At 52.3% G+C, this 16,480-nt stretch overlaps 1 protein-coding gene across 11 annotated transcripts in view; it reads left to right on the forward strand.

Moving 5' to 3' along the window:
* Positions 1–15,739, forward strand: part of DTNB (dystrobrevin beta) — a 69,223-nt gene extending 53,484 nt beyond the window's left edge. For 9 of the 11 annotated variants that reach the window (XM_061568831.1, XM_061568835.1, XM_061568834.1 and 6 more), the window contains 8 exons: positions 364–460; positions 1,995–2,015; positions 5,093–5,246; positions 6,180–6,269; positions 7,264–7,311; positions 7,879–8,008; positions 9,376–9,467; positions 11,481–15,739. In XM_061568831.1, coding sequence (XP_061424815.1) covers positions 364–460; positions 1,995–2,015; positions 5,093–5,246; positions 6,180–6,269; positions 7,264–7,311; positions 7,879–8,008; positions 9,376–9,467; positions 11,481–11,485 — 637 coding nt within the window. In that variant the 3' untranslated portion in view covers positions 11,486–15,739. The remainder of the gene's footprint in view (positions 1–363; positions 461–1,994; positions 2,016–5,092; positions 5,247–6,179; positions 6,270–7,263; positions 7,312–7,878; positions 8,009–9,375; positions 9,468–11,480) is intronic. The other 2 variants (XM_061568830.1, XM_061568839.1) reach the window with 1 other exon arrangement.
* Positions 15,740–16,480: the final 741 nt, after the last annotated feature.

The following is a 16,480-nucleotide window of genomic DNA, read 5'->3' on the forward strand; positions in this document are numbered from 1 at the left end:
ACAGCCTCTCTCACACGGGCCTGCCCCATGGCCCAAGTCACGGCCGCTCCCACACCTATCCAAAACTTCAATGAGTACCTGGCGTGGTGTGTAAACGTCACCACTGGGGAGACACGCTGGCGACAGGGCGTATGGCTGTCCGCACCACCCCCTTCCATGTGCCGCGCCGGCCTTCGTAGAGCGCCTCCTTACAGCACGTTCCCTAAGAGGCCATTCACGGCTCTACATATTATGTCTGCCACTTCGCCATTTCTAGCGGTTAGACAAAATAACCGTGCGCCCGTTTGCTTGCCGTATGTGTTTTGTGCGCGTGTGCGCGTGTGTGCGCGTGTGTGTGTGCGTGCACGTGTGTGCGCGTTGCAGGCAGCGCAAGGATGAGCTGGAGCAGCGCATGTCGGCGCTGCAGGAAAGTCGGCGCGAGCTCATGGTGCAGCTGGAGGGACTCATGAAGCTGCTCAAGGTGACCCCCGTCTGCTGCCGGCGCCGTTGCCCGTTCCGTCACGTTATTTGCGGCTCTTGAGACGTAATTACCGAACTGCGGCAAGCCGTGAAGAATTTACTAAAAAAAACTTGGAGTGTAGGGGGGGGGGGGCGGTGGGGGGGGGGGGAAGAAAACTCAAAGACGGAAATAAATCACATGCCGGCTTCCCAGGTCACGTCCGAGCCGTGCGGCATTAGTTAGATTCACAATTTGACGGCGTGACGGTCGCTTTTACAAATTTGATGATTGTCGTAATCATTATTATAGACGTGTCCCGCTGCCTACTGCAACGTGACGCCCCCACACCTCACCCCCGCACCAACCCCCCTCCTCTGCTCCGGTGCTCGTGGCCACCTCTAGATTATCGACGATCTGGAAGCCGACTCTAGATTGGTAAGAATCTGGGCGCTGGACTATCACGTTACTAAAGCCATCCATGTATTCTGCTGGTCATCGGGTCGATTACTCGACGCATTGCATTTTTTGGGAGAAAAAAAAAAGTGTCTCCTTTATTCCCAGCCGTGCTACTCGACGCCGTTGGCTTCATCATGTGCGGCACGCTGCGCCGGGGTTTGTGGGGGTTTCCCACCTTCGGGAGGCAGGAAGCTGGGGGGGGCCTGAGTAATTGACCGCAAAAAAATTGTCGATTTATAATTTTTGGTCAATGAACGAGCTTCACCGGTTAATTGCCCCAGCTCTAGTGCTGACTCCAGATGACGAGGATGTGGGGGCGATGATGAGCATGATGAGGAGCTGTAGGTCACATGGGCCCGAGAGGCTGTCACTGACATCGCCGCTTCAGTGCGGTCGAGAGAGTCGCCCCAATTGGCTTTGCCGGTGCTCCAGCCAGGGCTGCCACCACCACCGCTCCACTCGTGCTGCGGTTGAGTTCAATAACACTGGTCAACACACTTTTTCTGGCATAAGGTATTCCAATGGTTTTAAGGTAATTTTGGGGTGCTGATTTCAAATATTGCATTTTCAATAAAAACTGCAGAAGAAAAATATTAAATAGATGTGGATATCTCCATAAAATGATATTATAAACACACTATCCTAAAAATACAGCACCATATTTTAACACTAAAGCAGTCACTGGCTCGCAACAACTTGCAATCATAAGTGACAGAGTTAATTTCGGGTAAAATCAATGAAAATGGGGTATGCCGATAGCATAAAAATGAGATGTGATAGAGCAAATCTGAGATCAGATTTGGAATCGGCACCCTGAAATTAGTCTAAAACAGCTGCAAAAGTCCAGGCCAGAAAAAAATGTTTTTTTTTTTGACCAGTGTTATTTCCAGCGACTAAGAGTGCCATGTGGTCCCAGAATGTTCCTCCTTCCTCTCCCCTTCCTCCTGGCTCGCTCCTCCTTCCGACGCCTTCCCTTCTTCTTCCTCCTCCTCCTCATCCTCGCTCCTCCTCCTCCCTCTCCTGTCCTCCCTCTGCCCTCTCTCTTCATACTCCTTGGCTAATTCTTCTGTGATGCTCTGTGTTCTGCCTCCTGTTGTAGGAAGAGGAACAGAAACAGGCAGTAAGTGTCTCCTCCTTCAGCCGTGCTCCTGTTGCTCCTGCTGCTGTTGCTTTGCGTGGGTTCCCCCATGCCGCTTGCTCTTCACAGGCTGTTGAGATTACGCACACGTAATTCTGCACGGTTTCAACGATCGTGTTTTACCCCAAAGAAACGACAAAAAAACCGACCTCCCGTTTCTATCTCCGCAATAAATAAATACGTTTTGAGTTTTGGCCTCCTCCTGAGCCTGCAAGAATGAGTTAAGCGGCATTATTTATTTAAGTAAAACAAACTCTGAACTGGTTTCGACCTTGACGGTGTTGTGAAAGCATTCGGCCTAAACTATGTACCAGTTAAATCCGGTACAGAGTTCGGTTAAACGAATGCTTTTGGTTAGTGCCAGGTCTAGACGAATCACGATACGATATATATTAACGATGTTGTCAACACACATATATTTTATTGGAATGCAGAACGGAAGGTCGACTTAATGTTCGATAACCCAGAATGTGGAATGAGTTTGAAACAAAATATATTTAGTGGGAGTGTTCTTGGTGTTTTTGACCCTGAACTTTTTGCATGAATGACCCTTAGCACAAGGAGACCCAGTACAGTGAATTATTGTCATCATCATCATCTCCATTCCTTACTTGATATCGCACCTCACATCGGGTAAATACAAGTCGCCAAGCCGTGAGTTGGAATTTGGTGCTGCCCTTGAGCTCAGAGCCGAATTCTCTCTGACCCCATTCGCAACCCCTGACTCGTAAAGAAGGGATTATCGAGCAGAGACGTGCCGCTCCTGTGTTGTGTAAAAAATATATAAAGGTGCAGCCCTGCAATTGCTTGCTCACGCCACTGCTGGCGAAAGGGCTCCAGAGCTCAAGAGAGCAAAGAGAGGTATTCCAGCCATACTCTGCCACGCTGGCCAGTCGTCTTGCAAGAGGTCAGAGTTACCCACACTTTACCCCACCGCTCGTTGCCTGCCGATCATAGACTAACTGTGTGGCATTCCCATTTATACAGCTGGGTGGACAGAGGCGGTGGCGGTGGTGGAGTAGGGCGGGGGGCAGGGGGGGTTGGTGATTTAATAAACTTTGCCCCGTTGTGCGCTGGGAGATCGATCTGGAACTGGCGACCTTTGCATTGCCAGTCCAGTGGGCTGCTGCTGCTACTGCTGCTAACTGTTACAGCGCTGTGGCAGCAGCCCCGCTGGGTAAATCATTATCTGGTGTGCTAACCCGTGGCAAACGCCTCAACGTGCGGGCAAATCAATTGCATGGTTTTCCAGGAAGGCTGCTGCTGCTGCCGCTGCTGTTGTTGCCGCTGCTGCTGCTGCGATGGAGGCCGCTTAGAGTTTACCCGTACGCGGCGTGCCGTGGCGACGTGAGAAAATCCCGTGTGCAGCGACGCGCTTCGCCGAAGAACGCGCCGCGCGGCGCAGAGGCGAGAGCGGGGAAAAAAAACACGCTGCGAGCGAGGACCACGGCGGACTTCATTTGTCTTCAGTCCTAGATCTGTGAAGCCTCTCTCCACTTATAAACCTCTCTGGGAAGCGCACTCGTGCGTGTGTGCGTCTGCGGCTAAAGCGCAACGAGTTGACCCAGTAGGGAGCACACGTGGCACATTTGCCGGTCATCTCAGGCAGTCAACCCGTGGCACCTGGGTCTGTCACATCACTCTGACACGCCACGTGGCCTCAAAGTGGAACCTAGCCTGGCGTAAGCGCTGTGGTGACGTCACCACCACTTAGTGGCGAATGGTGGCTGTTGTTGTTGCTGCTGCTGCTATGGGGAGCGGTGGTGCAGTGGTGAGTGCACTGCCCTATGAACCCGCCAACCTGTGTTCGATTCCAGTGTGCGTAGCCTATACCGGGGATCTTTACCTTTGTTGCTTGACCATTGAAAGCGACCAAGCTTGGCAAATGCATGGACTGCGTTTTATATGTGAATGCAAGACATACTTCGGGGACATCACGTTTGTGAACAACTCGCGCAAATGTGCACGGCGCGTGAAGTGTTTGTACAAAGAGCGGCTCTGTCACCGTGGCCTCGTTGTGAACGACGCCGCGTGGCAGCTCTTCCAGAATGTGACGACGCTGCCGTGTGTTGCGCGTGCGAGTGCGTGTGCGTGTGTGCATGGGCGTGTGCATGGGCGTGCGTGTTTATATGTGGGGGAGCGGTAGTGTGGTGGTAAGCGCATTGCGCTACGAACCCGTTGAGCAGAGTTCGATTCCCGCTCACGGCCAACACCGGTGACGATTATCTGAACCGGTCCTGGGCCTCCTCTAGATCGACAAAACGTTAAATGAGTTCCTGGTGCAGTGTGCAAACAACATTGGCACTGGGGAGACAAAGGTGGCCGGGCGTGGTACTGTTCACACCCACCACCTCGTGTGCCGTGTTGGCCTTCATTGGTGCTCGCTAACAGCACTTGCCCCAAGAGTCTGTTAAGGCTATACGGGGGATCTTTGTATACGATGCGTGTAATGTGGGCGAGTATTGTGTGTGCTTTGTTTGATGTGCAGTGCGCTGCCATGTGCCATGGCCTTCATAGGTGTGGCCTGCTAACGGCACACAGCCCATTATCCAGTTGAAGGCTGCACTGGGGATTTTTGCCTTTGTTGTCTCGTGTTCTTTGTTACCCGTGTGTTGTGTCGCGTACCTTTGTGCCAAATGTTACGTACCATGTGATGCATGTTGCATCCTACTACTGCGACTCCCTGCCCACCCCGCTCAGCTATGACCAGGCCTACCCCAAACCCCTATCACTACCCTCTACCCCTCTTTAACCAATCGCATCTGTTCTCCTAACACGTCAGCATGATGACACCACTTTTAATAACCCTCCCCCCCCCCACTCTTTATCTCAACCATGATCATCTTCTGTACAATTTTTGTTTTTAGAATCTTTCTAAAGCGCCTTTGAAGTTAAGTTGCGATGTAAATCTTCGTAAGTTGAGATCGCGCGGCCGCTCGCCCGCCGCTCTGCCCTGTACTGCTCGCGCGCGCGTTCGCCGTTCACCGCGTTCGCCGTTCACCGTGACCGCCGTTCACCGCGACCGCCGTTCACCGCGACCGCCGTTGACGCCCCCGCAGACGCAGAGCTCCCCGCGGTCGTCTCCGAGCCACACGATGGCGCGACCGATGCCCATGCCGATCCGGTCGACATCGGCCGGCTCCACGCCGACGCACACGCCGCAGGACTCGCTGACGGGCGTCGGCGGCGATGTGCAGGAGGCCTTCGCGCAAGGTGATGACGATCGCACGGCCTGGGTTGGTGGGGGGGGGGGTAGGCGCTGCCCGGCCCGGCCAACTCCGTGGGGGGCCAGTGGACTCCACTCTGCTCCCTTGTCCTCGTGTTCACGTAAACTCAAACTGAACATTTTTTTTTACTTTTACCAAGTAAGGCCCCGCAGAGCTGTTATGAAGCCCTGGCTATCACGTATCACAGCTCGACGAAGTGGCTTATCACTTGGAAAATTTATAGCAACCAAATACCTTCAAACGCACATTGTTTCTCAACGCGGAGAAAAATCCACGCGACCACCATGGGGAAAATACATGCAAACTCCGAATGTACAGGCGTCGGGGTTAGGATCGAACTCACAACCTCCTGCATACCAGGCGAGGTAGTTCACATTCCGCCAGCGTGGGGCCCCCCATGTAGCGGCGTTGCGCCGCTGTCTGTGCCACTGGAAGGAATTCGGACTGAAGCAGCAGGAAATGAAGCGGTACGGGATTCCATGTGCGTGCCTGCGCGTGTGTGTTTGCGCACGAACGCACCCCCCGCGTGTGTGAGGGTGGAGTGGTGGCACGGAGGTTGGCTCACTTTGCCCACGGGCACAGTGGCCTAAGTTGGATTCTCGACCACGGTCAACGTCGTTGGCGATTATATGAACTGGTCCTGGGCCTTGCCGTGGTTTGAAACAGCCATAAATATGTACGTTGTGTGGAGACAAAGGCGGTAAGCCATGTTGCTAGCCACACCGCCCCATTGTGTGCTGTTCTGGCTTTCATAGGCGCTCGATAACAGCGCTTGCCACAAATGTCTGTTAAGACTATCAGGGGGATTTTTGTCCTTGTATACGTGTACACCTAGCCTGGCACAAAGTGCCGTGGTGACGTCTCTCCGCCCCACGGTAGCGAACGGCGGTTGTTGTCGTTGTGCGCGTGTCGTGCCCAGGCGCCCGCAGGAATCTCCGTAACGACCTGCTCGTTGCGGCCGACTCGATCACCAACACCATGTCGTCGCTGGTGCGGGAGCTCAACTCAGGTGCGCGAGCGCGGCGGTCGGCGTGGCTGGGGTCACGCGAGCCATCGGTCCCCGCGCACGGGAGGGGGGGCACGGCCCTCGTGGTCTTCGTTGGCCCTCGGTGTTCCCTTAAGAGTGCTCCGAGATGACCCAGCATACGGGATGCTCAAAACAACGAATCATTCTGGTTGTGTCACGGGACCTTTTTGCTCGTATCAAAGTCTTAAAATGAAGGTGTTAAGATGTTCAAACACCGATTAGATACCTTTTGCAAGGAATCAAGTCTGCATTACCCACACACAGTACTTGTCGTGAACATGCAAACAAACACACTCTGATAATAGACGGGCATTGTCTTTGAAACTGATTGGCCTACACCAGAGACAGCAGCCTTCTTTATGGCCTAGTCTCACCGCCAGTGTCAGACAGAGAACGCCTGAGCTGTAAATACACTAAATTTCGATTTAAAGCTTTCGTGACTGCAGGGATTCATATTCTTGGTTCTTTTGGTAAAGTCACGTAGAAGGGAAAAAAACAATAAAAATAAACCAATGAAATTCTCACAACGTTTCGATTGCAACACAAGCAATCATCATCAGGTTTGAAAAACACATCAAGAAAATGTGCTTGTGTTGCAATCGAAACGTCGTGAGAATTTTTTTTTTATTCTTTTATTGTTTTTTTCTCTTCTACGTGACTTTACCGAAAGAACCAAGAATATAAATGCACTTTAAATTTCGATTTAAAGCTTTCGTGACTGCAGGGATTCATCTTCTTGGTTCTTTCGGTAAAGTCACGTAGAAGGGAAGTAATAAAATAATAAAAATAAAACATAATAAAATAAAATAATTCTCACGACTGGTGAGACTAGGCCATAAGAAGTCTCTCTCTGATGTTGGCCAATCAGTTTCAATTCTCGTCTTCCCTGCCGGCATCCTGTTGAGGACACACCCAATCGCCTCTCGTTCAGTCCCAGCGCAACCCTAACCGCGTGCCGCTGAAACTGTCTCCGCAGACAACGGGCGAGGCGACGAAGAAGGTGGCAGCAACGACCCAGACAGAGGTACGTGGGAGACGTGGCAGGCCTCGCCGTGACGGCACCGCGCAGTGACTGCCGTTGACGTAGGTGGACCAACGCTGACGACGCGCCGTGTGCTTACGCAGATGCTCCTCGTGTGAGCACTGGGCGAGTGGTGTCGTGTGTCGGGTGTGCCTACTTGCTGGCCCGCCCACCCGACGGCGTGCGTGTGTCTGTGTGGGTTTATCTTCTTGGTTCTTTCGGTAAAGTCACTTAGAAGGGAAGTAATACAATAATAAAAATAAAACATAATAAAATAATTCTCACGACGTTTCGGCCACAACGCAAGCAGCCGTCCTCAGGTGAAGAACAGGTCTGTCGGAAAGACAGCATCTGAATGAACACCACCACGCTTGGCAGCATATATTTAATCTGGGTTAGGGGAGGAAGGGCGCCTTGACAAATGAATCTGCATATCAACAGAGGAATTTAGCATATTTATGGAAAATGCAGATATGGGATTAGTCACTACTTGTGATGAGAGAGTACTTCTGCGCTGGGTGATGATGCGAATCTGCGTTTGTTTGTTGGTTGGCCGTGCGGCCCCGCAAGTGGGCACCGGACCCGAGCAGGGAGGGCTGGACTCGGAGCTGCTGAGAGCCCAGCTGGAGGAGATGATGGCCTTCTCCCCGACGGCCGTCCCCGAGCGCAGCTACGGCGTTCGCAGGGCAGGGCCTTCCTCGTGAGTCGCGTCCCCACGCTGCCCCCTCCTCGTACTCCTCGCACTCATCTTCTTGGTTCTTTCGGAAAAGTCACGTAGAATGGAAATAATAAAATAATAAAAATACAACATAATAGAATGGAAATAATAAAATGATAAAAATAAAAAATACACTTTTTTTTATTATGTTTTATTTTTTTTATTTTATTATTTCCATTCTACGTGACTTTTCCGAAAGAACCAAGAAGATGAATCCCTGCAGTCACGAAAGCTTTAAATCGAAAAATTTCTCGCACTCCCCGCGGCTCAAGCGTTGCTGCTGGGGCGGAGAGAATGTGAAGGGGGGGGACGTGTGGGGGTGAGAGTGAGATGAGACGGGGAGAGATAGGAGAATGCTTCATTGTTGATTTTCTTTGGATTAGGTCGTGTTGGTATAATATCGTTTTTTTTTTACGATAACCCTTCACCACCCAACACAACCAAACTGTGTGCCATGGGCAAATGTGCCAAATTGATTCTGCCTTTAAGAAAACCGGTTACATTGGAAGAGCAAGGAAAAGTATTTTTAATTTCTATCAACAACATTTCGCTAGAGAGTTCATCCAGCATCGTCAGGCATTGACAAAAGCTCAGCTCTTGCGTGAAAGAGCTTCCTGATCCAATTTTAAAACAAACCGTAGAGACATTATACCCACACAACGATCTAAAAAGTAAACCAATGTACCGAATCGTGATATTCGTCGTGAAAGCCTAAGTAGGAGAGCGCGTTTAGAGGAATAGCTTTAGACGAGAGGGAGAGGGAGGTCGACAGGGGGGCGGATTCACGGAGAATCTTAAACATTGCAAATGTCATCTTTGAGTTGACGATGCGAGACTGTGAATTGGGAGGGGGGGGGGGGTGGCGCCGCTGGAGGGAATTCTGCGAGTCGCGGGGTGATGTGGTCACGTTTCAAGGATGCGGGCGTGAAATCTGGCAGCGGGATTCGAATCCGGGCTCCTGCATGTCAAACCATGATTGGGTTTCCGGAAGGGGAACATGTAGCTGCTTTGCATTACGTTCCGGCGTCGTCACTTAAGGCTTTTGATCTGAAATGGTAGTCACAATAATGCCCCTTTTTTAACCAGGAAAGCCTCGGTGAGCCACAAGCCTGCTTTTAAGAAGGGTCCTGCATTATTGGGATGTTTGGCCAATTACATCAGTGGGTGAGGGGCGGGGGTAACACTCAAAGATCCACACGGCATGCAGAATCTGTCGCTGTGTACTACAACCTACACCTACAACGCCTGGCATTCACCTGACAGTGTCAGATGCAGCGTGCATGCGCGCGCGTGTCATTCTGTTCAGCCCACCATGCCCTGAGTCGTCTCGTGTCACCGTGTCGTCCCAGGTTCCCAGTCGGGGCCGAGTTTGGCTTCCAGGGAGAGGCCGCCCGCACTGATCCCCCCAAGCGGAAGATGGTGGAGGACGAGGCCTGCCAGGGTGAGGCGCCAGCTCGGCCCGCAGCCCAGAGTCCGCGTCTGCGCTAGCGTCTTAACCTGTTCCGTACCTCTACCCTCGCTGAGCAGCCCAGAGCACAGTTTCGATTTAAAGCTTTCGTGACTGCAGGGATTCATCTTCTTGGTTCTTTCGGTAAAGTCACGTAGAATGGAAACAATAAAATAATAAAAATAAAACATAATAAAATAATTCTCACGACGTTTCGGCCACAACGCAAGCAGCCGTCCTCAGGTGAAGACCAGGTCTGTCGGGGAGACAGCGTCTGAATGAAATTCATTAATTCAGAAATTCTGTCGGGGAGACAGCGTCTGAATGAAATTCATTCATTCAGAAATTCATTCATTCAGACGCTGTCTCCCCGACAGACCTGGTCTTCACCTGAGGACGGCTGCTTGCGTTGTGGCCGAAACGTCGTGAGAATTATTTTATTATGTTTTATTTTTATTATTTTATTGTTTCCATTCTACGTGACTTTACCGAAAGAACCAAGAAGACAGAGCACAGTTGTTCATACGGTGGTCACCGGCACGCTCCGACTGATCACCATTGAGCTCCATCCTCTGCCAGGGGACTTTAGAAAGCAAATAAATATATTTATATATATGTTTCACAGTTTTTGTTTTAGCGCTTGCCAACTCACGTTGCATGTGTTGATTCGTTAGCTCTGCCCCGTCGGAACCTCACGTCCTGAACAGCAGGGGGAGGGCACAATAACGCTCGTGAAGGTGACACAATGTGAGCCAAACTTTAGGATAAAGTTGTACTGCCGTTCAGGACTTACCCGAAGAAAATGAGTCATGTTGATCAAACCCCATTGATGTGCCATAAAGAATTAGCCATTGCCCCAAATGTTACCCATTATATACATATTTAGTTTTGTTTTAAAGCCACAAAGTGTTATTTACAAATGTGTTGAGTTTTTGTTTGCTAATTGTACACCACTGCCAATGCAGCAGCAGCACTCGAAATAATTTGTTTAACGCTGATCAGAGGGTTACTGCCCAAAATTTGGAGATATAAGAGAGAAAAAAAATGTAATCTGCTGCCCGCCGGCTCCCGTACCGCTTATTAAATGCTTCCACAAAGACACAAACGCGTGCGGGAGAGCGTTGCGTAGTCCATGCCTGTGCATGATTTATTTACCGACTTGTTTACCGTAAAATTTTATTGGCGTTTATAAGCCTCCGAGTGAACGTGATCAAATTGTCTGCGATGCACACGAACCTCATCAGATCTCATCGGATGTCAGAAGCGGAGGCAGGAGATAGTGCCCCGGATAGAGTGCGCGGTGTAACAAGCTGCTTGGCTATGTTGCGGGAAACGAACGGGGGCTGCGGCAAATTCCATTGTTGTACTGCACTTCTGTGCTGCCACGTCTATGCTCTCCGGCTTCGCTAAACCACGCTGTCCAGGTTGATGATGGAAATGCGGTTAAATAACCCCCACTACCCGCACTGGCAGTGGACCAACAAAACGTGCCGTGTCTGGAGCTTGTAAAGGGTGTGTTTAAGCGTTACTGTCTCTGCTGCTTATTGCTAATGTGGAATCTCGCAGCGGTGGCGCGTTCGCCGCTCGTTGCAGAGGTTCACGGTTCGAACCAGCAGTCCCTCCCGTGTGCAATAACCACCTTAATAACAATAGCATTCGCCGTCTGCTTCACAGTGGACATGAAACATCCCCTGACGTCGCTTGCAAGAGTCGGCCGTCCTGTGTGCCAAGTTGTAAAATTGCCAGCAAGTGACTCATTTGAATTACACACGGCAGCAAACACTTGCCACCCCCCCTTCCCCACTGCCAGACAACTGGCCGTTTGCAGGCCAGGTGCTAAGTCATCTTGTGCCACACAGGGACAGCTGCTGGGAGGGGGGGGTGCCCTTTAAAGATGTGTTGAAATTCGATGTGGTGTAAAGTTGCTCTTAGACGCCTCTCCGGTACGTCAGTGGACGCTCGGTCCTCATCGACGTTTCATAACTTTGCATTTTTGTTTTGCTTCAGGCTGAATTACGTCCTCCGGCACCCAAGGGGGGCAACAACCTCCTCGCTCAAGCAAGAAAGCCTTCACTCGAATCATCATCATCATCAGCAGCAGCAGCCCCTCTGTATATTAATGATTTGCTAAGAATGTCGCCGTGTGTCGTGGATTGTACTGAGCGATGATTGTGAATGTCCACATGCCTGCAACCTGCATGAGGCGCTGTGTAAAAACGCTTTCCTTATAGAGTGTGTGACTCGCGGCCGTGTGCGGCCCATCCGTCTGCGTGGTGCTCCAAGTGGATCGCAGGGCCTCTCTCCACGCGACCCTTGTGTACCGCACGGTGGCACGGGTTGATTGTACCGCACGGTGGCGCAGGGTGGCACGCGCTCGGTTTGGTACCTGGGAGCTCGCTTCTCTCTGTGCAGCGATGAATCGCGCATCGGGCCACAGATGGAAAGAGGAGCGTTGCGTCACGCGGGACCGGTCCCTGCCACTGTTGTAAGCCACCAGCGCTCGCTGCTGTCTTCATGGACTCACGGTGGAGAGAGGGGGGGGAACCTCTCGTTCGGTTCTTAAGGAGGCTGCGTGTCGCTCCCGTGGCCACTCCCGTCCTCCTTCAGCACCAGGCACGACAAGAGACGCTCCGAGCACCCCCTTGTGTTGTGCGTTCAAGGTTTCACTGCAGGGGAAACGGCAACGCAAGCTCCGCCTTGCGAAGCTTTCGGCTGCGTAAGCGAGCGAGCGTGCGTGTGCATTGGGAGGTCGCTGTGTCCCACACTTGACCAACCTGCCTCTCCATTGCCGGGGTTGAGTGAAGATGGGAATTGTTGCGCGCTCCGTGAGGTCGGGAATGGTTTCACATGCGAGCGACGGAGCATTACGGACCTGTGCCCCCAGGGATGTAATAATTCCCCCCCCCCGCCCACGATTTGATTAGCTATGCACGCATTCAGTCCTATGTGTGTATTGTGAGCATACAAACCCACGTTTATGTATGTCTCCTTGTACCACCAACTGCTTATTGGAGATGGGATATCCATTCCAGTATCGATTTACTATCGGTTCGATTTTGCGACTAATCGGATAACAGGGAAATAGTTTTGAAAAAAAAAGTCTTGACTTCTGTTCCCACGTGTGCCGCTGGACGGGAGGTGTTTGTCGCGGCAATGGTGACGTCACAGCAGGGGCGTGCCTCGTGGTGGGCGGGAGGAGGAGGGGGGGTTTCCCACCTTCGCGGGACAATTTATCAGAGCAGCTGCTGTGATACATTGTCTCGTTCAAGGGGCCCGAGTAATGGCGAATAAAAGTAGTCCGTTACTCTCCATCGTCGCTGAATGGGCTCGACGAACTCGTGGGCCCGGCCCTCCTGCTTGCCGGCACCGCCTGTCGCAGGGCTGGGCGGTGACAAGCCTCTTTGCTGCGCCAAGTGAGCCGCGTTGCCACAAAAACTCATGGCTACAGAAAAGTTTAATGTTCCAAAAAAAACCCCATCAACCATCGTGATTGTCCCGGGAGTTGGGTTACATCCGTAATGTAGCGGCCCGGTCGTGTGCGTGCGTGCGTTTGTGTTTTTTTTCTTTCGAGTCGCTGTCACTGTGGTGCATGCGGAGTGCCTGGTTAATCGTGTCCGTTCGTCTGTAGTACCCGTCGGGGTCTGTGCTCTGTATAGAAGGGATCGTGCCTAGGGTGCGCCGCTGTTGCTGCTGCGAATAATCGGCGGAAGCCACGAAACGTTTCTAAAGCGAGGCGTCCGTTGTGCGTACGAGGCAAGCAAGCGATACGCTGCGGCAATGCCGTGGCGTTCCGCGAATGGTGCAGGAAGGTACGGAGAGTGATAGGCGCTAGGGGTGGGTGGCACGTGTGGTCATAGGGAGCCGCCGGGGTTGGTGGGGGGAGGGCACTCAAGTTTATCGGGGCTAATCCTCTACTTTGTGGCTTCATAATCCGTGGTTTTAACCGCGGCTAGGGAGCAGCGGGGGGTCGTGGACTCCTCTGAATCATACTGTCCGTGGCAAACGCATGTGCCGATCGGTAGATCGGACGGTGGGCCGGGCGGCGGAACAGCCGGTGGACTAGGTGGTAAATGAGAGGGCAGATCATATGGTGGACTTGACTGGTAGACCAATTTGTAGACGAGGTCGTAGATTTAGGTGGTGGTCTTGGTGGTAGAGCAAGTGGTAGATCAGGTGGTGGACGAGGTGGTAAATCATATGGTGAACTACGTGGATAATCAGGTGGTAGAGCAAGTGGTCGATCAGCTGGTGGATAGGTGGTAGGTCAGGCGATCGAATAGGCAGGGGAACAGGAGGTTCCCCTGCCCTCGGTGTGAACCGGCTTTTTTTGCCGGACAAGGTAAACACTGCTGAGAAAGAGCGGACATAACTTGAAGAGGTCACGAATTGCAAAGAGAATGAGTGAAGCATGCTGGCTGGCCGGCCAAGCCAACCCCCATAGACCTAACACGAACGCGAGGCAACCAAATGCTAGCCCGAGTCTTCTTCAGCAAACGCAGCAGCCACAAGGATTAGGGCCTCTCAACTGAGCCAGCCGGAGAAATATCCCAACCCTGTGGAACCAGCTATTACTCGCTAACCTTAACCTACTTTTGTCTCAATTGGCTCAAGCCTCCGGTAAACCACGTGACCTAGGTGAAAGTGCCAGCCCTATCACTGACGCTACCCATAACTCCACCACCGCCACAAAGTCTACCACTCATGAAGAGATGTGGTGCTTTCTGCTGTGGCTCCTGTGGTCGCGTCCAATGCTGTACTGTCCACACAGCCATGCCCCGCACGGTTCTGCACGTGTCAAGCTCTCGCTCCGTGAAACGTGCTCAGCTTGTTGTCAATCTACGAGTGAGTGATGCTCTCCCCCACACGGTCTTGATCATGGGAGTCTGACCATACTTCACCACGCTGGTCAGTGCGGTAGGTGAGGGGGGGGGGGTTAACCCAGGACTTCTTCAGATATCGCTCATCACCACTCGTAGTGCAATCAGGCCTGCCTCCAGCTCCTCTCGAATGTTAGAGGGCCGTCTAGACACGCCGCTAAGGAGAGCAGATGTGGGTGAGCAGCCAAAGGCACATTTGGTGGGTGCAGGGCCCATCCCAGCACCTCCCTGTCGCCGGCTCCTGAGTACAATGCGCTCACCGCTTTGCCACCGCAACGCCTTCACTGTGGTCGTGAGTCGAGACTGTGCGTGGTCTCCGCTGCGTGGCGAGTCCCGACAGGAGCAGCAAGCGGCATCGGCTCACGGTCGTGAGCCACGTCTTGAAGGCGGCCGTGGTGTCTCGCTGCGTCATCACCGCTGCTGTTGCCGAGACGCGTGGTGGAATGTGCAGTAAGCAAGCGTAGTCGGTTTGTAAAGCCGATCCCTTAACTATATATTATATGATTTGGTTTTATATTGCGTCAAAGATACGTCTAGACGTGTAATATATTGCAACCTGTAAATGCGCAACTTTGTCGAACCACTGGGGGCTTCGCCGTGAGACCTGGCATGGGAGTTCAACTCATCTCCCATGGTATTGCAGGCTCCGCAAGCAGCGCGCACTCTCATACGCACCTTTGCTGCAGCCGACCTGCCTGCAGACGTTAGCACGTTAGAGGGAGAAATTCGCTGCTGAAGATTGAGTGCACTGAATAGGAGATGAAGTGGGACATGGGAGTGGACATAGGAGCTGCGTGATATGGGGGGATGGAGGGTATGCAAGGAGATGCGGGGAGATATTGAAGCGAGGCGCTGTGAAAGTTGTAGGTGTGAAGACTGTATTTGAGAGACGGTACAGGAGTTGGTGGAAGGCAGTGTGATGAGGAGGCGGTGTGCTATAGAATAGTTCTGGCTGAAGGTAAGGAGTTGCGGGCGTCTGGGGCATGGGGCAGGAAGGGGGTGGAGTGTTTAGGATATGCGGGGAGACCACCGCACGAGGAGTGGATGTGTGGTGAGCACACATCACCGCCGTCGCGTTTCGCCGGCTCCGACGTTTAATTGTGAAATTCATTGACGAGTGTAAAAATAACGCTTCCTCGTCCTCCCAGCCCCTGGAGGTTGACGTGTATGAAAGAAGAGTCGCGTAGGAGTCTGCGCACGACTCGAGTCGTCCGTGTCTTCGTGGCTTAGGCAGGGAGGAGCGGGCTGTCCTCAGCTTTCACCTGCCGAGTTGTAACGCGCATCGACAGGCCTTGCTCACGCTCTGCTGTAAGTTTCGCCTCCACGTGTGTCGGTTTCCACCTGCCTTGCGCTTTGGAGTGAATGCGTCGATTAAAACTGCCGACATTTTGCGATGTCACGATGCCTCCTGATTTCTTCTCTCGGTTGGCGGGGGCGCTTCCACGCGTGTCCCCGCGATCCTGCGTGGCTTCATCACCCAGACGCGTTAAGTTTTTCGTGAGAGTTGTGCTTTGATGTGCATCTTCGTTTCTGTGGGAATGCCTGCAATCAATGGGGATCACGGTTATGCACGAGGCGTTTAGCAAAAGCGGGCCGTCATGCGCCGAGGTGGTGGCTCGTCCGGGAGAGATTTCTCGGAAGATTAAACAAAAATGCGTAATCTTTACTCTTTGGTACTTTCGGTAAAGTCACGTAGATATAAAATAAAATAGATCGCGACGTTTCGGGCGCAACACAAGCGTCCGTCATCAGGTGGGAAAGCATGGTCTGCTGCTGATGCAGACTTTCTTACCACATCGGACGTCAACGCTTCTGCAGGATCGCACTTGCGTGAGATCAGCACCAAAGAGTGATTTTGTCAGTGGGATCAGCACCACGGACAGCGCCTCTCAATATGGAATCAGCACCACGGAGAGCGCCTCAGTGTGGCGTCCTTACGTCGCGTATTTCCTCGAGAGAGAGCCCATCTAGACGTGATGCCACGTATCGGTTGTGGCAATAACCGGCTGGCTATAGACCCTGACGCTCACGTGCACTTGTAGAGCAAAAGTCACGAATGGAATTGGCCAAACATCCCAATGCAGGATCCTCCTGAATAGAAGAGTTGATTCAGTGAGGTTTTCCCGAGTG

Source organism: Lethenteron reissneri, chromosome 42 (genome assembly GCF_015708825.2).
Source record: "Lethenteron reissneri isolate LAM-NWPU_2019-01 chromosome 42, ASM1570882v1, whole genome shotgun sequence".
Taxonomy (NCBI): Eukaryota; Metazoa; Chordata; class Hyperoartia; order Petromyzontiformes; family Petromyzontidae; genus Lethenteron; species Lethenteron reissneri.